Source organism: Lissotriton vulgaris, chromosome 2_1 (assembly GCF_964263255.1).
Source record: "Lissotriton vulgaris chromosome 2_1, aLisVul1.2, whole genome shotgun sequence".
In the NCBI taxonomy this organism is placed as follows: Eukaryota; Metazoa; Chordata; class Amphibia; order Caudata; family Salamandridae; genus Lissotriton; species Lissotriton vulgaris.
In genome coordinates this window covers 1,751,574,530-1,751,601,884 of record NC_141687.1, presented here as the reverse complement: position 1 = coordinate 1,751,601,884, position 27,355 = coordinate 1,751,574,530, and the positions used below count along the sequence as shown (strand labels likewise).

General features: G+C 46.4%; 1 protein-coding gene across 1 annotated transcript in view; it reads left to right on the top strand.

The window, feature by feature from the left end:
• The window catches only part of DRD4 (dopamine receptor D4), a 286,588-nt gene extending 259,638 nt beyond the window's left edge, over window positions 1-26,950 (top strand). The window contains exon 4 of the mRNA XM_086957773.1: window positions 26,701-26,950. Within this exon, the coding sequence (XP_086813899.1) occupies window positions 26,701-26,936 (236 nt within the window). The 3' untranslated portion in view covers window positions 26,937-26,950. The remainder of the gene's footprint in view (window positions 1-26,700) is intronic.
• The last annotated feature ends 405 nt before the right edge of the window (window positions 26,951-27,355 follow it).

The following is a 27,355-nucleotide window of genomic DNA, read 5'->3' as shown; positions in this document are numbered from 1 at the left end:
TTTTGGAGAGTCAGTTTTACAGGCAGTAAATCACCCTTACCAGCATGCTGGCTGTTTAATACAACTTGGGGAGACTGTTGCAGGCCTCGCTAGATAAAATGTTTATTAGGTCTCGCCTACACAGCACACATGCGCTGCATAGGGAAAAGACCTTAAGGTTTTTGTCCCAAAAACGTGCACGCGTTCCATTGCCTTCAATAGCAACGCGTGCACGTTTGGCGAATCCCATGCGAGAGCGAGCTTGGCACTGTATGGTTATAATTAACTTACAAACAAATGGTGCCCCTCGCTCGCTCCCACAAGGGAAACGCTTTGTGTGCTGTCGGTCGCACTCGCCTCAACCCTCCCACATTTAGCGCGAGGCGCCCACGCTTGCTTCTTTTTTATTATTACAATCTATTTCCTAACGATTGCTTCGCGGGAGGAAAACACTCTGGTATGCAAACACTTCACATTTGGTTGGTCCGGATTTTTTCCTTGCTGGCATTCATCTTTTTTATTTTATTGTGAGTCGAACAGAAGGAGATATGTATTTTTTAAACTTGTGAAAAAAAATCCAGGACAGGGGGTGTTACAGTAAAAGTGGAGTGCCGAAGTAATAGTAATTAAGTATTGCAGAACTATCATTCTTACACTTCAAAAATAGCTGTGAAACTATTGGTTGTTCAAACCACTTTGTCGTTTTATTCGCAGTGGCAGCCATGTCATTTTCTAGTTGACAATTCCGGTGCAATAATTCTGATTGACAACATGACAACCCTCATCTTCTACCAGCGTCCTCGACAGGAGGCCCAGCTGGACCCACCACTCTCCACTCACCTGAGAGATAGTTTGTATCTTCATGAAAGAAAAACCACTTAAATATCACCCGTACTTTCGCATCCCAAACTAGCGCCTCTCAAATAATGCTATTGAAGACAAGCGCGCCCATTGTACATTAAGCAATGCCGAAACCGGCTTTTCATACCCGATCTGTTTGCTTACTCTGTATGACAACGGCCCTCGATACTTAGCCAAGAAACTCCAATGGTACAAGTCCGGTAGACCCTTAAGATCCAGCACTAAATTCAATCTTGTCCTACCACGCATCCAAACGGCCCGAAACGGGGGTCGATTATTTTCTTATCTGGCCCCCAAGCTTTGGAGCAAGCTGCCATTGCATCTTCCATCCATAGTTGATCACAAATGCTTTCGAGAATTAAAAACTTGGCTTTTCATTCCGTAATCTGTTTGTCATACTACCCATCTTGCTGAAGCTCTACTAGTGCCATGAGACCTTCCCCGGTGATATGTGTGCTTAACAAGAACTTTTGACATATGACATACAGCGCTTCACTGCCGTTTAGCTAGATTCACGTTATAGAAATTCCACATACAAGGATTTCTCTTACCCAGCCATCTTGAGTAAGTTTGTTTACAATTCATAGGTGCACTTAAGGGGTGCTTTTAACCACCTAGAAGCATTCCCATTGTCCCTGAAGGGGTCCTGGAGGGTGTTCCTTTATAGCATTTAATTGTCTCTAGTGGGAAGTGCTGACCATCTACACTGTGATTGCTGGTTTCAGGATTTAAAGAGGTACAAATGTCTGCACCATTTGTGTTTTGACCACAAGATATCTGCAAACACAACATGCTCCTTATATGGTACTTTTATTAGTAGCACTGTACATAAAATATTTATGTATGCTATTATTATACCCAATTTAACCTAGTATTAATTTTGTTAACTGTTAAAAGTATAAATTTGGGGTAATTGTGCTGTGATCTGAACAAGCAATGTACAGGCCAGAAACAGATCTTACCAGTGAATGCTAAATCCACTGAGAATCATTTGAACATATATGGTTATCACAAATGCTAAAATGTAATTTGAAAAATAAAAAATTTAAAATCGACAAACATTTTCATAACAGACTGCTCCCTGGGTTAACATGAAAACTGTCAAAGACTAAAAAATGGATCCCCTTCTATTAAGGTCTTGGAGTTGATAGGGCTGCGTAATGTCACTGTGCATTGATGAGAAAGGTGATGGGTGGAATCTCCGCCAGTGGTGATTACTCCGGCAGCACTCCAGTACATTGTTTTTGTTTCCATTGTGCCACTCTTGCTAGGGATCAGCTATCTGCAAATAAGCCTTGGTCTTGCTCGAATAGAAACAGTCTAGCCCAAATGTAACACCATGTGCCCTCCAGATGGGAACAAAGGCAGCAGCATACCCATTCGGCCTATTTAGGCCTCATAAGTGAGTTATAGCTTGAATGCTATGACACAGTCAGGACAAGACCCACATCTGGGAATACCCATCACACATATGACATCACACTGAGGAAGACAAAAGGGTGATGGGTGGAATGCCTGAGCCAATCTGAGGTACTGATAATTAATCGGGACACATTCCAGTCTGTTTTTTTTGCTCACGTTGATACTCTAGACACAGACTAACCATATCGAAATCATTCTTGGTCCTGCTCCAGTATGAACCACACAGCCCAAACTGCTGGGCTAAGTCCCTCCAGATGGGAACATAAACTTTCCCAGACTAGTTTCGCCCCATTTTGGCCTCATCAGTGAGTTATATGTTGATGCCGCAGTGAGTGAGGGATGCCCGACTGAACAAACCCATCCCCTTTACGGCGTCACACTGGGGAAAGCCATGCATGGCATCTGCTAACTTATCCCGGTTTTAAAGAGTTTTGCTCTGGGCTACTTCAAAGATGGGCTCCCAAGGCTGCGTTTAGATTACATTTTTATCTGTTTACTAGGATATGAAGTTAACACACTTTTGTGGCTGCAAAACAAAACATATGTCTCCAAAGAGCATTTTGTGTTCTGAGTCTCTGCTCTGATTTATTCAAGCCAGAAATTGGTGAAAATTATTAATTTTCACAATGTCTGCTTGCCCGTTATTTCCAGGTTGGAATGGGAACGAGAGAGAGTGACAGAGAGAAGGAGAGAGAGTGTGTGCATCTCTGTGTGTGTTTGGTTTTTTAAACAAACACATCATGCTAAATATGCAGGGGCCTATTTACAAGCCCCTTGTGCTGCCAGTGCATCACTTTTTGTGACGCACCGATAGCATAACCTGCTGCCCCATATTGACAAGGACACGAAAGCCACCCTGCATGGCTTTTCATGTTCTTGTACAAATGGCCCCTTAACATGCAACACTTTGCGTGAAAGGGGCGTGCCATGGGTTTTGCTGTGGGTGTTACCATGCAACACCCTTGACCTCTGCCACATTTCTAGATTTATGAGAAATCATAAACCGGTAAATGTGTCAGAATGCTATGCCTCCTCAGGGGAGGCCTAGGGAGGTATAACAAGGAGAATTTTTTTAATTTCTCCTCATTTCTTTCCTCTTTCTTTGAATGCTGCATTCTGGATCACATATAGAACAATTAAAATCACCTCTTGTTATTCTTCATGTGCAGGAAGGAGTTCCTTCCTGCACATGAACAACAGTGGTGGTTTCTCCCCAAGGGCGTCGGGGCTCCACCCCTGTTACTCGGCCCCATTACTCGTTAGCTCATAATTTTTTTAAATAAAATAAAAATATCATTTTTTAATGATGTCTAGTCTTACATTGTCTTTTTAAATAATATATATATATATATTATCGCCGGCGCTACCGCCGTGACAGTGGTCATTCCTTGTGGTGGCCGGCTGGAAGCACGTCACGTGACAGTCTCCTTTCATGCTCCCCCTTGCATGCCCAAAGAAGCCTTAGTGTTTGCCGGGCCGACAACCTCACAGCCCTGAAGGCTGTGATGTCATCAGCTCAGCAAAGACCTAGCTTCAGGGCACAGTCATCCACCCCCTGATGGCGTGGAGGGAAAGTTAGCCCGAGTATTTTGAGTCCAAGCCCAGTATCGCTTACCCTCCAAGTCAATCAGGGAGTCGACAGCCCTTTCCCAACTCATTACAGGGCGTGGTGGGACCCACCCTGTGACGAGTTGGGAAAGGGGTGTGGCAGTCGGGAAGCCGCGCAGACTCATCCTCAGACTGGTGGGGGAACTTTCTGGAAGGAAGCCACTGTGTCACGGACATGGACTGCAGTCCCCCGAGACAGTATAGTGAACTCAGGAGTCACCAGCAGCCAGGTAAGGCCCAGGCGGGCATTTTTCAATGTTTAGAGCCGCAGTGGGGGAGCAGACTCGAGTCTCACCAGGGTGGGTGCTGGGTGGGTACGTTTTTGAACCCAAGGTCTTTAATGGCAGGGGCCGAGTCCTATGATTGTGGTAACATGGGCAGCTCATCACAGCGTTGGCACTGGGCAAAGAGGAGAATGTGCAGCAGCTGCGGAGGAGCTATCGGGGCCCAGGATATGCACACTGCCACTCCCCTTCCTTCCAAAACAGCCAAATGTGAGGTCTCATTAACCCTACAGTTTTCAATCGATTAAAACAATACAGCTGCCTTCTGGAATGCTGTGCCCACTACTCATAGGCCCCATAACCTGTGCACCTAGAACTATTGTTGTTGCATCACTCTGTGTCAGTGCGCTGTCACAGCCAAACATGTGGTTTTGTCAATGCTTGTTTATATTTAACGCTTATAGAATGAATGAAAACATACATAAAGGTGCTACACATGCAAGCTGTGTTGAGTTGCAGTCTCGTGTGAATCGTGTCCATCTCGGTGTTTGCTTTTCTTACATGACATTCCAGACATTGCATGAAGGTTCCCCTGGTATCGTTGACCTTATTGTCATTTGTTTTTTACAAGTAGAACTTTATTGATATTTTCGATATCCATACAACATTGACGCAGTATGTTAGCAATAAGTAGCAATCAAATATCCATACAACATTGACACAGTATGTAAGCAAAAATTAGCAATCAGGTATTCAGGTTGTACAAGACGACATGGATGATACAATATTAGGAACAGTATTCTGTATTATACTCGCCCCATCTATGCTGACAGCCTCACATGTCTCGCTCCTGTCCATGTTGGACCCTGCGCTGCTTTCCTTTCCATCTTTCAACTGCCTTCTACCACATTGCCCCTCTGTTCCACCTTAGGTTTCGCAATTTCCTGCTCCTCCATTTCTCTCAGCTCTTCTCACCCTACACCCTGCATTGTTCCACCCTGTATTCTGTACTGCTCCCCCTTTGACCATATGTTGCTCCCCATTGCTCCTTTCACTGATCAACCTATTATTCACCATGGGTCTCACCATCCCCTGTGCAGCTCTCCCTTGGACCTGTATTGTCCCCCGTATGTGATCCCCTTGCATTCTGTTATGGACCCCAAATGCAGCAGACGCCACTCCTCTCTGCACCAGATCTAAACTAGTCGAATTGTGATGTATGAAAGCAGATTAGAGAACTGAATGCATAACCCTCCCAGATGTGCGAGCGATCGCCATTCCTCTTGCAGCCATCCGTATGTACCCCATCCTCCTTGCTTTAGTAACCACAATGGGGAGCCACTGTTGGTGCATAACCGACGCAGTTTTTTATGTCACATAACACATGGATGATAACATCACAATTTTGTTCACCCTTATGGTGGCTTATCCGCATTATTGTCATCAGATTGTACATAGTGTGGAAAGATCAGCTAGAGAATTAGTAAACACATGTAGCTAAGCTGTACAGCAGATGCCACCAAATTAGCATGCACAAAGTTTAAATTAGCACAGAGCACATTATAGATTCTAGACTTGAGCATCCACTGCCATGCAATATGCATAGGGGTAATTAGGGTGAGGATGTAGCCTTAGGGCTAGAGCGGTCGACCTCGAAGCTGAGAAACCGGGTTCAAGTCTCAGCAACGACACTAAACACCCTGTGATTCTGGGCAAATCCCTTAATCTCTCTGTGCCTCACAAAAATAAATGTATCCTCATGTAACGAAACTGGTTCGTGTGTAAAGCGCTTTGATAACCGATGTCTCGGGTCTAGTTTGCGCTATATATAAAAACCTCTAAAAAAAAAACATAACATGCCAAAAAAAGTGTAAGACACAAACAGACATCTACCACCAACACATGCTGAAAGATAACAAAGTACTTTTGTTATTCATTGGTGTACTTATATTAGCACACCACGTATGCACATATATGCATCATGACACTGTGGTGGGTGTATGTTTTTACTTTTACATTGTGGTGGTGGGCCTCAGCAAGGCCTACCAGTGCTAGGGGTTCGCCCTTCTCTGCAAAAGTCCTCAGACCAATGGGATAGAAGTTAGCACAGAAATTGGAATAGAAAATACAAAGTTTATTAACCTCATGAAGTGGAACTACATTCACACAACCCCCTTCGGCAATGTATGAAGTAGCACACTGATTGGAAGGAGCTTGGTCCTTTTATACCCACATAGAGGCTCAAAAGAAGGCGGTACAAGTACAGGAAGTAGGTTTTAGGCACATTTAAGGTCATACAGAAAATGCCACGTCAACATGTGGGAGGAGCTAACAGTTGCTAATTCTGGTGAAAACATCCTGGCATTTACAGACTAACAGCAGCTGCATGGACAGCTGCAAGCTCTACTGAGCATGTGCAAAATGGAAGAGGCTAAATATAACCTGTCTCTAGGCAGATTTCAAGAGCAGACAACGGCAAGGTAGGACAGAGCACTTGGCATACACGCGGTAGCACATGGCAAACAACATGGCTGCCAGAAATACAAAATGAATTCCACAAAACGGACAAGATAGTCTCTAAATACAGGATGGCTTCTGCTAATGCTAACCCAATCACTGGCAAATTACAACAACAATAAGGTCCCTAAGTGGCAGGTGCTCATCCACCCCCCTTAGGTCATTTGGGCTCGCTCGCTATGCCAGCTCGCTGCGGTGTGCTCCACCACTAATTTTACGCCTCACCACTAATTTTACGCCTCACCACTTTCAAATGTCACCAGCCGCCACTGATGAACAATCATTTTCCTCAACGCAGGCACCCTTGCACTATGATGGAAGGGTGCCTGCGTCCGTGCATGGCAGCAAATTGTGCTCCGGCGCAGGAGAGAGGAAAGGGATCCGTCATATCGTTGTAGATATGATGTATCTCTGTGCTTTGGAATTAAGGAGGCACGTTAATTCCTTAAAAATGCAGTTTCTGGCCTACTCCATGGTAAACCTTACACTCCTTCAATTTAAGAACCTAGTAAAAGAAGATTCCCACTCCACCCCTTGCAGCACGTACACAAGTAACAGGCTTCATCGAGGCTGAGATTCCTTGTACCATTCAAAATCATGAAACAAAATAGTGCCACACAACCAGCTCCCCTGGATAGAAATAGTTTAGTTACACATGGACATTATGAGACTTTCTCTAATCAAAGGAACTCGCTGAAAAAGCTAAAAAATGCCTTGAGAAAACTTAAAGGTAAATGCATTGTAAGCGAAATATGTGTGCATTTACGACTATAAAAACAGCAAATTGGACGTTTACATTTCATTTTTAGTCACCTTATCCCTTGAGAGTTATCTAGACATTTGAAGCCACCTTAATTTAGGCTTTTCTTTAATTAGAAGGCTATGGGAATTAAAGAGGCAGATAAGCAACCAATGTGGGCAGCCTCCACAAAGAGGCTCGAGTCATGATGGACGTACTCAGCCCCTTACTTTTCGAGGTAAATGAAAGCAGTAGCACTGAGTTAGCACCATAATCATTGTTAACACCCTTCTAGAGCACCATGTGCAGTGCACTGCTTCTGCATGCCAGTGTGACGTGCAGAGCACTGCTTTTGTATGCCTGTGGCACTTCGTTTGATGGAAACCTCTAGGCAGGCACGCAAGCTTGGAGCCTATTTGCCAGGCAAAGGGCAGTCCCTGGCTACCTATGGAGACAAAGATGGAGTTGAGTGCCCGTTTCTCCCGGAAATAGACTCCGACTCACGAGGAGCTCACAGAGACCACCCGCTCATTGCCCGGGGATCTGAGGGTGCATGTAATTACACAGGTCACTTCGGACGGCCCGGGCCATCTTGCGACAAAGGTCACTTTGGATGTGATAAGGTTTCTGAGCGGGTTCAGACGCACAAAGATCCAGGTGCAACCAGTAGTACATGGTCTCAATCCCAACATGGCTGACTCTGGCACTTCTTAGCATGGCTGCTAAATCCATGGCAAGTCGTGCGATGGAGTAATTACGTTACAGCTCGTGAATGTGCGGTGTAACGAATTGAGCACTTTGTGCACATACATGGGTGATATCATAGCATGTGTAAATACTGGGTGCCCTCAAATGTTATCTGCATTTACTTTTGCAAAGTTACCACCAATCACGAGCCAGCGGTAGCAGGGCTGTTTGCCTATGCTGGTAATACAGAAGCAATACATCACTCAAAGTCTTTCAACTATGATAACTATGTGGCAATCCGATTACCACACATTTATCACATTTTCTAGCCACTTTACACGAACAGACACTGTTGCACTTTTGAGGTCAATAAAATGAGCACAATTGAGTTTTCTGATATTATTATTCGTGTATAGCGCTTTATACCTCACTAGAGGTACAAAAGTGGGTGGTGATGGACGGAGCATCTGAACCAATCAAACACTCACACCTAGTCAACAGATCTGGGTTCAATCCATCACCGTTCTTTAGCCCACTCTGCCACCCCAGTTCAGACATGGTCATATGCAAATCAGTCTGACCCTGTGCCTCATGGAAACAGTCCAGCCCGAACTGCCAAGCCATGCCTTCCCTGGACCGGAAACAAGCTTCCGAGGACTGGTTTCTGGCATTTCAGCCGTCTTCAGCCCGGCTTGCTTAAATCCAGTGGCAAAGTGAGCAAGGGACTCACGTCTGAGCATACCCTGCCAAGTCATGGGAACAGTCGGGCTCGACTGTTCCCATGAGGCACAGGGTCAGACTGATTTGCATATAGCCATGTCTGAACTGGGGTGGCAGAGTGGGCTAAAGAACGGTGATGGATTAAACCCAGATCTTTTGACTGGGTGTGAGTGTTTGATTGATTCAGATGCTCCGTCCATCACCACCTCCTTTTGTACCACTTTTGGCCGCCATAAGTGTGGTAGGGTATGCTCAGACGTGAGTCCCTTGCTCACTTTGCCACTGGTTTCAAGCAAGCCGTGCTGAAGACGGCTGGAATGCCAGAAACCCGTCCTCAGAAGCTTGTTTCCGGTCCAGAGAAGACATGGCTTGGCAGTTCGGGCTGGACTGTTCCCATGAGGCACAGGGTCAGACTGATTTGCATATAGCCATGTCTGAACTGGGGTGGCAGAGTGGGCTAAAGAACGGTGATGGATTAAACCCAGATCTTTTGACTGGGTGTGAGTGTTTGATTGATTCAGATGCTCCGTCCATCACCACCCCCTTTTGTACCACTTTTGGCCGCCATAAGTGTGGCAGGGTATGCTCAGACGTGAGTCCCTTACTCACTTTGCCACTGGATTCAAGCAAGCCAGGCTGAAGACGGCTGGAATGCCAGAAACCGGTCCTCAGAAGCTTGTTTCCGGTCCAGGGAAGACATGGCTTGGCAGTTCAGGCTGGACTGTTCCCATGAGGCACAGGGTCAGACTGATTTGCATATAGCCATGTCTGAACTGGGGTGGCAGAGTGGGCTAAAGAACGGTGATGGATTAAACCCAGATCTTTTGACTGGGTGTGAGTGTTTGATTGATTCAGATGCTCCGTCCATCACCACCCCCTTTTGTACCACTTTTGGCCGCCATAAGTGTGGCAGGGTATGCTCAGACGTGAGTCACTTGCTCACTTTGCCACTGGATTCAAGCAAGCCGGGCTGAAGACGGCTGGAATGCCAGAAACCGGTCCTCGGAAGCTTGTTTCCGGTCCAGGGAAGACATGGCTTGGCAGTTCGGGCTGGACTGTTCCCATGAGGCACAGGGTCAGACTGATTTGCATATAGCCATGTCTGAACTGGGGTGGCAGAGTGGGCTAAAGAACGGTGATGTATTAAACCCAGATCTTTTGACTGGGTGTGAGTGTTTGATTGATTCAGATGCTCCGTCCATCACCACCCCTTTTTGTACCACTTTTGGCCGCCATAAGTGTGGCAGGGTATGCTCAGACGTGAGTCCCTTGCTCACTTTGCCACTGGATTCAAGCAAGCCGGGCTGAAGACGGCTGGAATGTCAGAAACCGGTCCTCGGAAGCTTGTTTCCGGTCCAGGGAAGACATTGCTTGGCAGTTCGGGCTGGACTGTTCCCATGAGGCACAGGGTCAGACTGATTTGCATATAGCCATGTCTGAACTGGGGTGGCAGAGTGGGCTAAAGAATGGTGAGGGATTAAACCCAGATCTTTTGACTGGGTGTGAGTGTTTGATTGATTCAGATGCTCCGTCCATCACCACCCCCCTTTTGTACCACTTTTGGCCGCCATAAGTGTGGCAGGGTATGCTCAGACATGAGTCCCTTGCTCACTTTGCCACTGGATTCAAGCAAGCCAGGCTGAAGACGGCTGGAATGCCAGAAACCGGTCCTCAGAAGCTTGTTTCCGGTCCAGGGAAGACATGGCTTGGCAGTTCGGGCTGGACTGTTCCCATGAGGCACAGGGTCAGACTGATTTGCATATAGCCATGTCTGAACTGGGGTGGCAGAGTGGGCTAAAGAACGGTGATGTATTAAACCCAGATCTTTTGACTGGGTGTGAGTGTTTGATTGATTCAGATGGTCCGTCCATCACACCCCTTTTTGTACCACTTTATACCTCGCTAGGCCATTTCTAAGCATTGTTAATAATAACATTCAAGTTGTTTTCAATACCTTGAGACAACTCTGGTTTTTAAGTCTCGCCTGGCGATGCAGCGCTAAGCGCTGTCGCCAGCGAGAACTATTGTTATGGAGTTGCCTCTCATGCGAGACAAGAGATGGGCACGTGCAAGAGACGGACTGGAAATGTGGACGCCACGTGAACAGGAGATGTTCACATGCGTAGGGCTCATTTCCAGTCCGTCTCTTGCGCGTGCCCATCTCTTGTCTCCCATGAGAGGCAACTCCCTGTGTAGCGCACGCAGAGTGTGCTCGCACAACACCAACAGCATTTAAAAATGTGCCTTGGCGTGCGCCGGCTGGGTGTGACCTCCAGGGAGTCCCAGGGCCTTCCATGCTCCCCCAGGGCGTGCAGTAATCGCTTGCGCCCGCCCCGACTTCCCGCTCCCGCCTGCCTCCCTCTTTGTTTGGGCCTGGCCGGCAGCCCACTTGGGTGGGCGAGCCCAGGTACTGCGCGTCCTTGAGCCGCGCGCGCCTGCCCTCCTGAGCCGCACACTTGCCCCGCCCAAGCTGCACGTCAGTCGGCAGGCGACCCTTGAGCTGTGCAGCGCACACAGTGTGGCATCAGCCGAGCCGCGCGCGTTCCCCGGAGCTACAGCTGCTGAGCCACTTAAAGGGACAGCCTCCGTCAGAGAGTAGCTCAGGAGGCTAATGTGAGTGCTGCTGAGATATGCGTGCCTTCAGATTGGCCACAGCTGGATACTAAATACGTATCACAGAGGTTTTAAGGTTATTATGCTGACTCCGGAAGCTTGTCACTTACATGCCACACGTCTCGGTTGCATCGATCTAGCACGTCTGGCTCATGCGCCTGCAACTGTGATGATCACAACTTCTGATTCCGATCACTTAGCTCTGGAATTTAATATGAGCTGCCGAGATGGACACATACAACTTCCAGTGACGGTGCTCAGTTGGTTAATGTCCTGTCTTCAAAACATTTGCTGTTTCAGTCGGAGGCTGGGAGTTTGTGAGCTCTGGCGAATGCGTTTATTTTTAAAATCTTTTTATTCAGGTGGCCATATGAGTATGACCTTTAAGTGACGTCTGTATTTACTGGCTCTGTCACCACTTCTTGCCGCCTATCTGTTGTACTGAGATCAATACAATGCATCAAGCCATATTCTTACGCGAGACAAGAGATGGGCACGCGCAAGAGACGGACTGGAAATGTGGACGAGCGCGTGAACAGGAGACGTTCATGTGCGTAGGGTTAATTTCCAGTCCGTCTCTTGCGCGTGCCCATCTCTTGTTCCAACTTGTGGACACGTGGGTTTTCTGTCTGGTTGCCCTTTCGTTAGGGTCTGGGAAGGGGAGTATGTCCGTTGTTTGAATGTGTGTGCTTGTTAGATAGCGTGCATTACGAAATGATTTGCATATAGGTGCCATCCATCGTTTGGGACTGTCCTGTCCAAGGATAACCAATGTCCGAGAATAAATACATTTTGAGCGATTTGAAGGAAAGGACTGTAACAACGCAAATTGTTAATTATTTCTCAATTTTAGAAACAGTTCAAAAATACCTGTTGATTTGCTACCTAAACTTTGTTGTTCTTGAAATTTTGCGTGTCAGATCCGAAACAGAAGCTCTTAGAATTGCACTGCATGTTTTGCATTGAATTGGTGCGTGCCATCTTTGGTGACGTAACCAGAAATGACAGGACTCCACTTACGAATGTGTAGTGAATGCCCGGAAATTCTCCTTTCCTGTGATGTAACTGACCCACTGCCAGTACTGAGTCCTCACAGGTGTGAAACACCCTTGGATTGCGTGCCTCCCCCTCCCTGCCCTATGTAAACTATAACCTCCCTCCTCCAAACACGCTCTATGTCACATCCCCGCATCCATGGGATATCTGTAGACAAGGGCAAAGGTCTTTACACTTGTCGAATTTACAAGCATTAAGGCAGCAGTTAATTAATTCACTACACGCACCGGCCAGCAGCCTGTATGCCATGTCTGTACTTTAGCAGATCTAGAACATTCTGCACAAGTACTAGTATCCTTTCCCCTGTGCCGGTAGCATAACATCATATAAATGTATCCAAAGTGTAGCAAGCCCAAGAACGGCGAGATGTCTGCATCCTGTTTTTGCTAAATATGTGTGTTGTTATCCCCTGGAAGAGCAGGAAGTTTCAGTCATTAAAAAAAAAGTACTCAATATTATTTGAGCATACAACTTGATATGTTAGTAATATAATACAGTTTTCACAATAATTGCATCGTGCCATGTCACCAAACAACATATTGAAATTTATTGGGCTGCTTTGTGTCTACCATGATTATTTCATTTGAATATTGCGGGTAATGCATTTTATACATTTGTGTGTTACAGGAAAAAATGTCCCATATATTTTGTTTAGGAAAATTTACACTAGAATGCAGTTTCAGTTTTGTAAGAATCAGCGGGGTTTACAAACTGCTTATGCCTGCTATCTGACATATATAATATACACAAATTACTCTGGTAGGATTACATAATTGTACAGTATATTAATCCACCAGATCTGACACCTCGTAATTCTCTTTTTGACAAAAAGGTTTCTTCTTGTTTTTTTCTACTAATTTTAGGAGTACCATGTCCCACACTGCCACAAATACAGCCCAATTTCTCATCTTATTTTGTACGGTAATGCCCATTCTTTTAGCCTCTGCCTATTCAGCTCATTCCTACTTCTACTGAGCTAACAGCAGAGCATTTCAAGACTTCCACATTAGCCAAAACAAATCTTTTCTTTTTAGACCTAAGCATTAGGCCCAATGAACAGAGTCTAGGAGTTCAATCTATTGTGCCACCTGTTAAATGGGCCTATGGACCTGTTTACGGCAGATATTTTCTGCTAGTTGCTCCATGGGCAAGATGGATAAGAGCGGAGACAGGGGACACCCCTAACGCATATGCGCCCCCCAACCTGTCCCTGTATATGGGAAGAGTGCAAAAAATATGTCAGTCTGGAGTGCAACCCCTGTATTGGAAAGTAGACAAAAATCAAAGACTTATTTATACCCGCCATGTGTTGTTTAGATTCCACTTCACAAACAAATGCGATAAACCCTTCAACACTGTAAGTCCCTTCTTCCCTGGCAGTGCCTGGCAAGACCTATCCATTTCCATATATGAAAGACAATTGAAGGCCCCTTCCCCAAGGGAGGTGATTGTTTCCGGTCCAGAGAAGACATGGCTTGGCAGTTCGGGCTGGACTGTTCCCATGAGGCACAGGTTCAGACTGATTTGCATATAGCAATGTCTGAACTGGGGTGGCAGAGTGGGCTAAAGAACGGTGATGGATTAAACCCAGATCTTTTGACTGGGTGTGAGTGTTTGATTGATTCAGATGCTCCGTCCATCACCACCCCCCTTTTGTACCACTTTTGGCCGCCATAAGTGTGGCAGGGTATGCTCAGACGTGAGTCCCTTGCTCACTTTGCCACTGGATTCAAGCAAGCCAGGCTGAAGACGGCTGGAATGCCAGAAACCGGTCCTCGGAAGCTTGTTTCCGGTCCAGGGAAGACATGGCTTGGCAGTTCGGGCTGGACTGTTCCCATGAGGCACAGGGTCAGACTGATTTGCATATAGCCATGTCTGAACTGGGGTGGCAGAGTGGGCTAAAGAACGGTGATGTATTAAACCCAGATCTTTTGACTGGGTGTGAGTGTTTGATTGATTCAGATGCTCCGTCCATCACCACCCCTTTTTGTACCACTTTTGGCCGCCATAAGTGTGGCAGGGTATGCTCAGACGTGAGTCCCTTGCTCACTTTGCCACTGGATTCAAGCAAGCCGGGCTGAAGACGGCTGGAATGTCAGAAACCGGTCCTCGGAAGCTTGTTTCCGGTCCAGGGAAGACATTGCTTGGCAGTTCGGGCTGGACTGTTCCCATGAGGCACAGGGTCAGACTGATTTGCATATAGCCATGTCTGAACTGGGGTGGCAGAGTGGGCTAAAGAACGGTGAGGGATTAAACCCAGATCTTTTGACTGGGTGTGAGTGTTTGATTGATTCAGATGCTCCGTCCATCACCACCCCCCTTTTGTACCACTTTTGGCCGCCATAAGTGTGGCAGGGTATGCTCAGACGTGAGTCACTTGCTCACTTTGCCACTGGATTCAAGCAAGCCGGGCTGAAGACGGCTGGAATGCCAGAAACCGGTCCTCGGAAGCTTGTTTCCGGTCCAGGGAAGACATGGCTTGGCAGTTCGGGCTGGACTGTTCCCATGAGGCACAGGGTCAGACTGATTTGCATATAGCCATGTCTGAACTGGGGTGGCAGAGTGGGCTAAAGAACGGTGATGTATTAAACCCAGATCTTTTGACTGGGTGTGAGTGTTTGATTGATTCAGATGCTCCGTCCATCACCACCCCTTTTTGTACCACTTTTGGCCGCCATAAGTGTGGCAGGGTATGCTCAGACGTGAGTCCCTTGCTCACTTTGCCACTGGATTCAAGCAAGCCGGGCTGAAGACGGCTGGAATGTCAGAAACCGGTCCTCGGAAGCTTGTTTCCGGTCCAGGGAAGACATTGCTTGGCAGTTCGGGCTGGACTGTTCCCATGAGGCACAGGGTCAGACTGATTTGCATATAGCCATGTCTGAACTGGGGTGGCAGAGTGGGCTAAAGAATGGTGAGGGATTAAACCCAGATCTTTTGACTGGGTGTGAGTGTTTGATTGATTCAGATGCTCCGTCCATCACCACCCCCCTTTTGTACCACTTTTGGCCGCCATAAGTGTGGCAGGGTATGCTCAGACATGAGTCCCTTGCTCACTTTGCCACTGGATTCAAGCAAGCCAGGCTGAAGACGGCTGGAATGCCAGAAACCGGTCCTCAGAAGCTTGTTTCCGGTCCAGGGAAGACATGGCTTGGCAGTTCGGGCTGGACTGTTCCCATGAGGCACAGGGTCAGACTGATTTGCATATAGCCATGTCTGAACTGGGGTGGCAGAGTGGGCTAAAGAACGGTGATGTATTAAACCCAGATCTTTTGACTGGGTGTGAGTGTTTGATTGATTCAGATGGTCCGTCCATCACACCCCTTTTTGTACCACTTTATACCTCGCTAGGCCATTTCTAAGCATTGTTAATAATAACATTCAAGTTGTTTTCAATACCTTGAGACAACTCTGGTTTTTAAGTCTCGCCTGGCGATGCAGCGCTAAGCGCTGTCGCCAGCGAGAACTATTGTTATGGAGTTGCCTCTCATGCGAGACAAGAGATGGGCACGTGCAAGAGACGGACTGGAAATGTGGACGCCACGTGAACAGGAGATGTTCACATGCGTAGGGCTCATTTCCAGTCCGTCTCTTGCGCGTGCCCATCTCTTGTCTCCCATGAGAGGCAACTCCCTGTGTAGCGCACGCAGAGTGTGCTCGCACAACACCAACAGCATTTAAAAATGTGCCTTGGCGTGCGCCGGCTGGGTGTGACCTCCAGGGAGTCCCAGGGCCTTCCATGCTCCCCCAGGGCGTGCAGTAATCGCTTGCGCCCGCCCCGACTTCCCGCTCCCGCCTGCCTCCCTCTTTGTTTGGGCCTGGCCGGCAGCCCACTTGGGTGGGCGAGCCCAGGTACTGCGCGTCCTTGAGCCGCGCGCGCCTGCCCTCCTGAGCCGCACACTTGCCCCGCCCAAGCTGCACGTCAGTCGGCAGGCGACCCTTGAGCTGTGCAGCGCACACAGTGTGGCATCAGCCGAGCCGCGCGCGTTCCCCGGAGCTACAGCTGCTGAGCCACTTAAAGGGACAGCCTCCGTCAGAGAGTAGCTCAGGAGGCTAATGTGAGTGCTGCTGAGATATGCGTGCCTTCAGATTGGCCACAGCTGGATACTAAATACGTATCACAGAGGTTTTAAGGTTATTATGCTGACTCCGGAAGCTTGTCACTTACATGCCACACGTCTCGGTTGCATCGATCTAGCACGTCTGGCTCATGCGCCTGCAACTGTGATGATCACAACTTCTGATTCCGATCACTTAGCTCTGGAATTTAATATGAGCTGCCGAGATGGACACATACAACTTCCAGTGACGGTGCTCAGTTGGTTAATGTCCTGTCTTCAAAACATTTGCTGTTTCAGTCGGAGGCTGGGAGTTTGTGAGCTCTGGCGAATGCGTTTATTTTTAAAATCTTTTTATTCAGGTGGCCATATGAGTATGACCTTTAAGTGACGTCTGTATTTACTGGCTCTGTCACCACTTCTTGCCGCCTATCTGTTGTACTGAGATCAATACAATGCATCAAGCCATATTCTTACGCGAGACAAGAGATGGGCACGCGCAAGAGACGGACTGGAAATGTGGACGAGCGCGTGAACAGGAGACGTTCATGTGCGTAGGGTTAATTTCCAGTCCGTCTCTTGCGCGTGCCCATCTCTTGTTCCAACTTGTGGACACGTGGGTTTTCTGTCTGGTTGCCCTTTCGTTAGGGTCTGGGAAGGGGAGTATGTCCGTTGTTTGAATGTGTGTGCTTGTTAGATAGCGTGCATTACGAAATGATTTGCATATAGGTGCCATCCATCGTTTGGGACTGTCCTGTCCAAGGATAACCAATGTCCGAGAATAAATACATTTTGAGCGATTTGAAGGAAAGGACTGTAACAACGCAAATTGTTAATTATTTCTCAATTTTAGAAACAGTTCAAAAATACCTGTTGATTTGCTACCTAAACTTTGTTGTTCTTGAAATTTTGCGTGTCAGATCCGAAACAGAAGCTCTTAGAATTGCACTGCATGTTTTGCATTGAATTGGTGCGTGCCATCTTTGGTGACGTAACCAGAAATGACAGGACTCCACTTACGAATGTGTAGTGAATGCCCGGAAATTCTCCTTTCCTGTGATGTAACTGACCCACTGCCAGTACTGAGTCCTCACAGGTGTGAAACACCCTTGGATTGCGTGCCTCCCCCTCCCTGCCCTATGTAAACTATAACCTCCCTCCTCCAAACACGCTCTATGTCACATCCCCGCATCCATGGGATATCTGTAGACAAGGGCAAAGGTCTTTACACTTGTCGAATTTACAAGCATTAAGGCAGCAGTTAATTAATTCACTACACGCACCGGCCAGCAGCCTGTATGCCATGTCTGTACTTTAGCAGATCTAGAACATTCTGCACAAGTACTAGTATCCTTTCCCCTGTGCCGGTAGCATAACATCATATAAATGTATCCAAAGTGTAGCAAGCCCAAGAACGGCGAGATGTCTGCATCCTGTTTTTGCTAAATATGTGTGTTGTTATCCCCTGGAAGAGCAGGAAGTTTCAGTCATTAAAAAAAAAGTACTCAATATTATTTGAGCATACAACTTGATATGTTAGTAATATAATACAGTTTTCACAATAATTGCATCGTGCCATGTCACCAAACAACATATTGAAATTTATTGGGCTGCTTTGTGTCTACCATGATTATTTCATTTGAATATTGCGGGTAATGCATTTTATACATTTGTGTGTTACAGGAAAAAATGTCCCATATATTTTGTTTAGGAAAATTTACACTAGAATGCAGTTTCAGTTTTGTAAGAATCAGCGGGGTTTACAAACTGCTTATGCCTGCTATCTGACATATATAATATACACAAATTACTCTGGTAGGATTACATAATTGTACAGTATATTAATCCACCAGATCTGACACCTCGTAATTCTCTTTTTGACAAAAAGGTTTCTTCTTGTTTTTTTCTACTAATTTTAGGAGTACCATGTCCCACACTGCCACAAATACAGCCCAATTTCTCATCTTATTTTGTACGGTAATGCCCATTCTTTTAGCCTCTGCCTATTCAGCTCATTCCTACTTCTACTGAGCTAACAGCAGAGCATTTCAAGACTTCCACATTAGCCAAAACAAATCTTTTCTTTTTAGACCTAAGCATTAGGCCCAATGAACAGAGTCTAGGAGTTCAATCTATTGTGCCACCTGTTAAATGGGCCTATGGACCTGTTTACGGCAGATATTTTCTGCTAGTTGCTCCATGGGCAAGATGGATAAGAGCGGAGACAGGGGACACCCCTAACGCATATGCGCCCCCCAACCTGTCCCTGTATATGGGAAGAGTGCAAAAAATATGTCAGTCTGGAGTGCAACCCCTGTATTGGAAAGTAGACAAAAATCAAAGACTTATTTATACCCGCCATGTGTTGTTTAGATTCCACTTCACAAACAAATGCGATAAACCCTTCAACACTGTAAGTCCCTTCTTCCCTGGCAGTGCCTGGCAAGACCTATCCATTTCCATATATGAAAGACAATTGAAGGCCCCTTCCCCAAGGGAGGTGATTGTTTCCGGTCCAGAGAAGACATGGCTTGGCAGTTCGGGCTGGACTGTTCCCATGAGGCACAGGTTCAGACTGATTTGCATATAGCAATGTCTGAACTGGGGTGGCAGAGTGGGCTAAAGAACGGTGATGGATTAAACCCAGATCTTTTGACTGGGTGTGAGTGTTTGATTGATTCAGATGCTCCGTCCATCACCACCCCCCTTTTGTACCACTTTTGGCCGCCATAAGTGTGGCAGGGTATGCTCAGACGTGAGTCCCTTGCTCACTTTGCCACTGGATTCAAGCAAGCCAGGCTGAAGACGGCTGGAATGCCAGAAACCGGTCCTCGGAAGCTTGTTTCCGGTCCAGGGAAGACATGGCTTGGCAGTTCGGGCTGGACTGTTCCCATGAGGCACAGGGTCAGACTGATTTGCATATAGCCATGTCTGAACTGGGGTGGCAGAGTGGGCTAAAGAACGGTGATGTATTAAACCCAGATCTTTTGACTGGGTGTGAGTGTTTGATTGATTCAGATGCTCCGTCCATCACCACCCCTTTTTGTACCACTTTTGGCCGCCATAAGTGTGGCAGGGTATGCTCAGACGTGAGTCCCTTGCTCACTTTGCCACTGGATTCAAGCAAGCCGGGCTGAAGACGGCTGGAATGTCAGAAACCGGTCCTCGGAAGCTTGTTTCCGGTCCAGGGAAGACATTGCTTGGCAGTTCGGGCTGGACTGTTCCCATGAGGCACAGGGTCAGACTGATTTGCATATAGCCATGTCTGAACTGGGGTGGCAGAGTGGGCTAAAGAACGGTGAGGGATTAAACCCAGATCTTTTGACTGGGTGTGAGTGTTTGATTGATTCAGATGCTCCGTCCATCACCACCCCCCTTTTGTACCACTTTTGGCCGCCATAAGTGTGGCAGGGTATGCTCAGACGTGAGTCCCTTGCTCACTTTGCCACTGGATTCAAGCAAGCCAGGCTGAAGACGGCTGGAATGCCAGAAACCGGTCCTCAGAAGCTTGTTTCCGGTCCAGGGAAGACATGGCTTGGCAGTTCGGGCTGGACTGTTCCCATGAGGCACAGGGTCAGACTGATTTGCATATAGCCATGTCTGAACTGGGGTGGCAGAGTGGGCTAAAGAACAGTGATTTAATAAACCCAGATCTTTTGACTGGGTGTGAGTGTTTGATTGACTCAGATGCTCCGTCCATCACCACCCCTTTTTGTAACACTTTATACCTCGCTAGGCCATTTATAAGCATTGTTAATAACATTCAAGTTGTTTTCAATACCTTGAGACAACTCTGGTTTTTAAGTCTCGCCTGGCGACGCAGCGCTAAGCGCTGTCGCCAGCGAGAACTATTGTTATGGAGTTGCCTCTCATGCGAGACAAGAGATGGGCACGTGCAAGAGACGGACTGGAAATGTGGACGCCACGTGAACAGGAGATGTTCACATGCGTAGGGCTCATTTCCAGTCTGTCTCTTACGCGTGCCCATCTCTTGTCTCCCATGAGAGGCAACTCCCTGTGTAGCGCACGCAGAGTGTGCTCGCACAACACCAACAACATTTAAAAATGTGCCTTGGCGTGCGCCGGCTGGGTGTGACCTCCAGGGAGTCCCAGGGCCTTCCATGCTCCCCCAGGGCGTGCAGTAATCGCTTGCGCCCGCCCAGACTTCTCGCTCCCGCCTGCCTCCCTCTTTGTTTGGGCCTGGCCGGCGGCCCACTTGGGTGGGCGAGCCCAGGTACTGCGCGTCCTTGAGCCGCGCGCGCCTGCCCACCTGAGCCGCACACTTGCCCCGCCCAAGCTGCACGTCAGTCGGCAGGCGACCCTTGAGCTGTGCAGCGCACGCAGTGTGGCATCAGCCGAGCCGCGCGCGTTCCCCGGAGCTACAGCTGCTGAGCCACTTAAAGGGACAGCCTCCGTCAGAGAGTAGCTCAGGAGGCTAATGAGAGTGCTGCTGAGATATGCGTGCCTTCAGATTGGCCACAGCTGGATACTAAATACGTATCACAGAGGTTTTAAGGTTATTATGCTGACTCCGGAAGCTTGTCACTTACATGCCACACGTCTCGGTTGCATCGATCTAGCACGTCTGGCTCATGCGCCTGCAACTGTGATGATCACAACTTCTGATTCCGATCACTTAGCTCTGGAATTTAATATGAGCTGCCGAGATGGACACATACAACTTCCAGTGACGGTGCTCAGTTGGTTAATGTCCCGTCTTCAAAACATTTGCTGTTTCAGTCGGAGGCTGGGAGTTTGTGAGCTCTGGCGAATGCGTTTATTTTTTAAATCTTTTTATTCAGGTGGCCATATGAGTATGACCTTTAAGTGACGTCTGTATTTACTGGCTCTGTCACCACTTCTTGCCGCCTATCTGTTGTACTGAGATCAATACAATGCATCAAGCCATATTCTTACGCGAGACAAGAGATGGGCACGCGCAAGAGACGGACTGGAAATGTGGACGAGCGCGTGAACAGGAGACGTTCATGTGCGTAGGGTTAATTTCCAGTCCGTCTCTTGCGCGTGCCCATCTCTTGTTCCAACTTGTGGACACGTGGGTTTTCTGTCTGGTTGTCCTTTCGTTAGGGTCTGGGAAGGGGAGTATGTCCGTTGTTTGAATGTGTGTGCTTGTTAGATAGCGTGCATTACGAAATGATTTGCATATATGTGCCATCCATCGTTTGGGACTGTCCTGTCCAAGGATAACCAATGTCCGAGAATAAATAAATTTTGAGCGATTTGAAGGAAAGGACTCTAACAACGCAAATTGTTAATTATTTCTCAATTTTAGAAACAGTTCAAAAATACCTGTTGATTTGCTACCTAAACTTTGTTGTTCTTGAAATTTTGCATGTCAGATCCGAAACAGAAGCTCTTAGAATTGCACTGCATGTTTTGCATTGAATTGGTGCGTGCCATCTTTGGTGACGTAACCAGAAATGACAGGACTCCACTTACGAATGTGTAGTGAATGCCCGGAAATTCTCCTTTCCTGTGATGTAACTGACCCACTGCCAGTACTGAGTCCTCACAGGTGTGAAACACCCTTGGAGTGCGTGCCTCCCCCTCCCCCTATGTAAACTATAACCTCCCTCCTCCAAACACGCTCTATGTCACATCCCCGCATCCATGGGATATCTGTAGACAAGGGCGAAGGTCTTTACACTTGTCGAATTTACAAGCATTAAGGCAGCAGCTAATTAATTCACTACACGCACCGGCCAGCAGCCTGTATGCCATGTCTGTACTTTAGCAGATCTAGAACATTCTGCACAAGTACTAGTATCCTTTCCCCTGTGCCGGTAGCATAACATCATATAAATGTATCCAAAGTGTAGCAAGCCCAAGAACGGCGAGATGTCTGCATCCTGTTTTTGCTAAATATGTGTGTTGTTATCCCCTGGAAGAGCAGGAAGTTTCAGTCATTAAAAAAAAAGTACTTAATAATATTTGAGCATACAACTTGATATGTTAGTAATATAATACAGTTTTCACAATAATTGCATCGTGCCATGTCACCAAACAACATAATGAAATTTATTGGGCTGCTTTGTGTCTACCATGATTATTTCATTTGAATATTGCGGGTAATGCATTTTATACATTTGTGTGATACAGGAAAAAATGTCCCATATATTTCGTTTAGGAAAATTTACACTAGAATGCAGTTTCAGTTTTGTAAGAATCAGCGGGGTTTACAAACTGCTTATGCCTGCTATCTGACATATATAATATACACAAATTAGTCTGGTAAGATTACATAATTGTACAGTATATTAATCCACCAGATCTGACACCTCCTAATTCTCTTTTTGACAAAAAGGTTTCTTCTTGTTTTTTTCTACTAATTTTAGGATTACCGTGTCCCACACTGCCACACATACAGCCCAATTTCTCATCTTATTTTGTACGTTAATGCCCATTCTTTTAGCCTCTGCCTATTCGGCTCATTCCTACTTCTACAGAGCTAACAGCAGAGCATTTCAAGACTTCCACATTAGCCAAAACCAATCTTTTCTTTTTAGACCTAAGCATTAGGCCCAATGAACAGAGTCTAGGAGTTCAATCTATTGTGCCACCTGTTAAATGGGCCTATGGACCTGTTTACGGCAGATATTTTCTGCTAGTTGCTCCATGGGCAAGAAGGATCGGAGCGGAGACAGGGGACACCCCTAACGCATATGCGCCCCCCAACCTGTCGGTCCCTGTATATGGGCAAAGTGCAAAAATATGTCAGTTTGGAGTGCAACCCCTGTATTGGAGAGTAGACTAAAATCAAAGACTTATTTATACCCGCCATGTGTTGTTTAGATTCCACTTCACAAACAAATGCGATAAACCCTTCAACACTGTACCTACCTTCTTTCCTGGCAGTGCCTGGCAAGACCTACCCATTTCCATATATGAAAGACAATTGAAGACCCCTTCCCCAAGGGAGGTGATTGTTTCTAATGTGCCCAGAAACTCCACCTATTAGGGGTCTGGTGCATTAGTGCATACTATTGCTAGCGCGTCACCCTCAGGAAGGGTAGTTTCCACCACAGATTTACCCTCTGGGGCTGTTATGGCCTGGCAAGCTACAAATGGGATGCTTGACTGCACCTATATAAGTGCCCCTCTGCCAGTCGACAAGTATGCTGTAAAAATTAATTGCCCCCTACATCTATTATGTAATTTCCTTCCCTTAACTCAGGTCAGGTGAGTCTCCTGGAGGCAAGGAGTATTTGCTGTCTGAAAATAGATCTGATGTAGTTAAACGCCTACTGCACTTCTTAAGTAGGCTCTAAAGACTTGCATGTAGAAGCTTAGAGGTTTATTTACAAGTTCACTGAACAAAAAAAGTGCAAGTAAAGAGAAGTAGTTCCACACACATCCCACCAACAGCATAGATGTTAATTCAGCTCAGCTCTTGACTTAATATTTTTCCCCACTGCGTCAGATAGAACCAGCGCCAAATGGAACAGTTTGACATTATACTCAGACTGACATCATGGCTCAGAGACAATATCTTACACTCAGAGACACTGAAGAAGCATAGGGGAAGGGGCCATAGGTGCCAAAACCACTTGGTCCTGCAAGGCCATATGAATGGCAGATTATAACATTCGTTAAGTCCAGCTGCAAGCTGCTTAATTTTCATTTCTAATAGACTCTGGCTGTATGTGCTTAACACAGCCTACTCAGTAGAAGTATTCCTAATAAGACTGACATGTATGAGTTTGCGAGTCTTCGTCTGTGTGTGCTTTTAGCACAGTGGTGGCAGCAATATATAGCTAATTCAGTAGCTCTCAGGGAAAAGGCATTTAGACACCTAAACTTGAAGGAGGGATCTGAGCCCTCCAACGTCTGATGGATTTGAGTTCCATTTCAGGGCCTCAAGGATAAAAGACAACTTAATCATGGCCACTCACAGTTCCCCCAGTTACCTCAGAATACTACTGAATGCCAATTATTCTTAGGACAGGTGTTTGAGGGTATTTTATGCAAACGTCATGAATGTGTCATAGATTGTTTCAGAGTCCCAAGCTGCCCAAGCCCATTTATGAATAGCTCATTCAGTCCACTTTTATGATTTGCATTCTGGAAGTTGTAGTCCTGATTTTATGAACGCCTCAGCAAGACTACAATTGCAAGTATTGCGCACAACTGGAGGGTAAAAACGTAGGTGCACTGCGCTGTTCTATAAAGGTGTTTTGGGTGATATAATTCCTTATCTGCTCAGCGTTTTTTGTTGACGAAATGACCCACATGCAGTTAAATTGAAGATGAGTCAGTGGCAGACCTTTTCAGGCTTGCTTTACAAACCTGCTCCAACCTGAACATGTATCACATCAAATGTAAATCTTTCATCTAGTTCTGGGTTCTGTAGTTTGTATTCTCGTTCTTGTCTTTTTTATCAACATAACGCCAGGTCTTCAAGCATCAGAATGCAAAGTAAATACATATAGTGCTCGACGAGCTACACACACCTGGTGTGGGTCAATTTGACATTTTTGAAATTTCTTGTAGTTGTTTCCAACAGGCCACTTTATAGAATGTACAGAAAAATAACATAAAGAATCACTAGTAAGAGAAGGTCTTTGACTCAAACTACCTGTTGATTACCTTACCTGCAGCATTGGCTTTGGCGGAAGATGTACGCTTCAGTCTGCCATGTTGAAAAGGTTCTGAATTTGTTGTGGTGACAAGCCAATAGTGCCTTATGTCAGATGCCATAGGTATGATCTGTAAATCATGAAAAGTTAAGACAAAGGCAGCGAGCCTGTCTTATTTATTGAAAATTACATCTTAACCCCTTGCATGCGGCCACGATTCTGCGCCTGTGCGGCAAAATCGCAAGTGGGCGGGTTTATGACGGCCCCCAGCCATCATCAGCACACGAGCGCCGTAGTGCATGACTGCTGGGGGCCGTCATCAGCATGCAAGGGGTTAAGCTGGCCTTAAAAGGTGTATTGTTATTACACCATTTTTGGGAGTTCAAGCTATTGGCATTGTAAGTGACAATGCCTTATATTTATGTTTTTAAAACCAAAACATAAAAAAGGCATTGTCATTTACAATGCCAATAGATCAAACTCTCGCAAATGCAAGACCTATTGCATTGCAAATGCTTGTTCTCTTCCTCAAACAATCCTGAGCGCTTCAGGAGTTCAGAGGTCAAATTCTTGTGACCTTCTGTGTCTGGACCGCGCAAACACCGCAACTGCGCCCTACGTGATCATCATGCAGCAGTCAGACCTGAGACCGCTCTTGGACGATTAATTAAACCCCTTATGCGCATTATATCTGTGAAAATATCTCTGCTCTTCTTTTAGGTACATCTACTCCGTGACTTTAGCTTCAAAGGCTGGCTCCAGTTCTTGTAATTCCATGTACATGTTTGTATAAACTACGGTAGTTAATACGGAAATTAATCTCTTCTAAAGTTTCACCAGCCACGAAATAGAAATGGCTGTGCAGAAAAACGTTTTTTAGCAGAGATTTAATGAACCAGGGTCACTGACAAATATTCATAGAAAAAATTACTACTTTATTACTTAGAATGTTTTCCTTTTTTGGTAATTTGAGAACTGTATAGTGCTCATGCTTTTCAGTGAAGGGAAGGTGCAGTGGGGTGTGATGGATGAAATACCAAACAGTGCATCACTTATTACAAGCATTGAACATGCAATAGGTCTCACCTTTGATTAAGTTAAAGCCATTTGCTTTGCTAATGGTATTGTGTAGCAAAGCAAATGGCTTTAACTTAATTAAAGGCGAGATCTATTGCATTTTTAATGCTTGTTTCTCTTTCCATGTGTGCTGCAGAAGCACACATAGAAAGAGCAAATCGCCTGTAAAGATTTTTTATGTGCAGGAAGGTGTCCCTTCCTTCACGTAAACAATCGCACTTACAGCGCAGGCACCCTTGCAACATGAGGCAAGGATGCCTGCGCTGACACTAGTTCCCACGCTAGCTCCCACGCTAGGCAAAACAGAGGGGTGTGCCGTATTTTTGTAAATACGGTGTATCCCTGTGTTTCAAAAATGTCGAGCCTGGCGCTGCCAAATTTAGCATAACACTACTCTCGACATTTTCTTGTAAACATTCCCCAATGTGTCAAAGTTGATAACTGCCATTCTAACACAAGCCTCTAAAGTTGTATTGAGAATTTACTTTTGCATGTGCATGTCCTCTCCTGAAGGCGTCTGACAATCTCTTCTATATCTATTGCAGGCACCTTCCTCGTCTGCTGGACGCCATTCTTCGTGGTGCACATCACCAGGGCCCTTTGCCAGTCGTGCTCCATCCCTGATGCAGTTATCAGCATCGTCACGTGGCTGGGCTACGTCAACAGCGCTGTGAACCCCATCATCTACACCATCTTCAACGCAGAGTTCAGGAACTATTTCCGCAAAGTCTTGCACTTGTTCTGCTGGCGTGAATGGTGCCCGCGGACACCAAGACTATAGGACGGATGCATGGCCGGCCCTGCCACATTTTGTATGGCTCATTAAAACAATGTATTTCCTACAAAGGTGCCTGCAACATTTTTTTTTTAATTAAGTTGTTGTTTGTACAGGGAGAAGGCCATTTCTACGCACTTCCAATAATGGCACTAGTAGAGGAACTAATTTGCGGACGACGGCACAGTGGGTGACACTGTGGAATGTGTTTTCCTCTCTTTACCAAACCTTTTATTCTCATCCTTATGCATTAATTCAGCACAGCTCAACGGGCGGTGTGAGCCTGACGACGGAGAGACAGCCAGTAGCAAAAAAATCTCACTTTTCGTGAGGAAGGGGTTTAAATGCCCTGCTACCACGACATTAGTGATTCCTGCAGCCCACCACACCTCGGCCTTCTCTGGCAGCAAGTTGTTGGGAAGGGG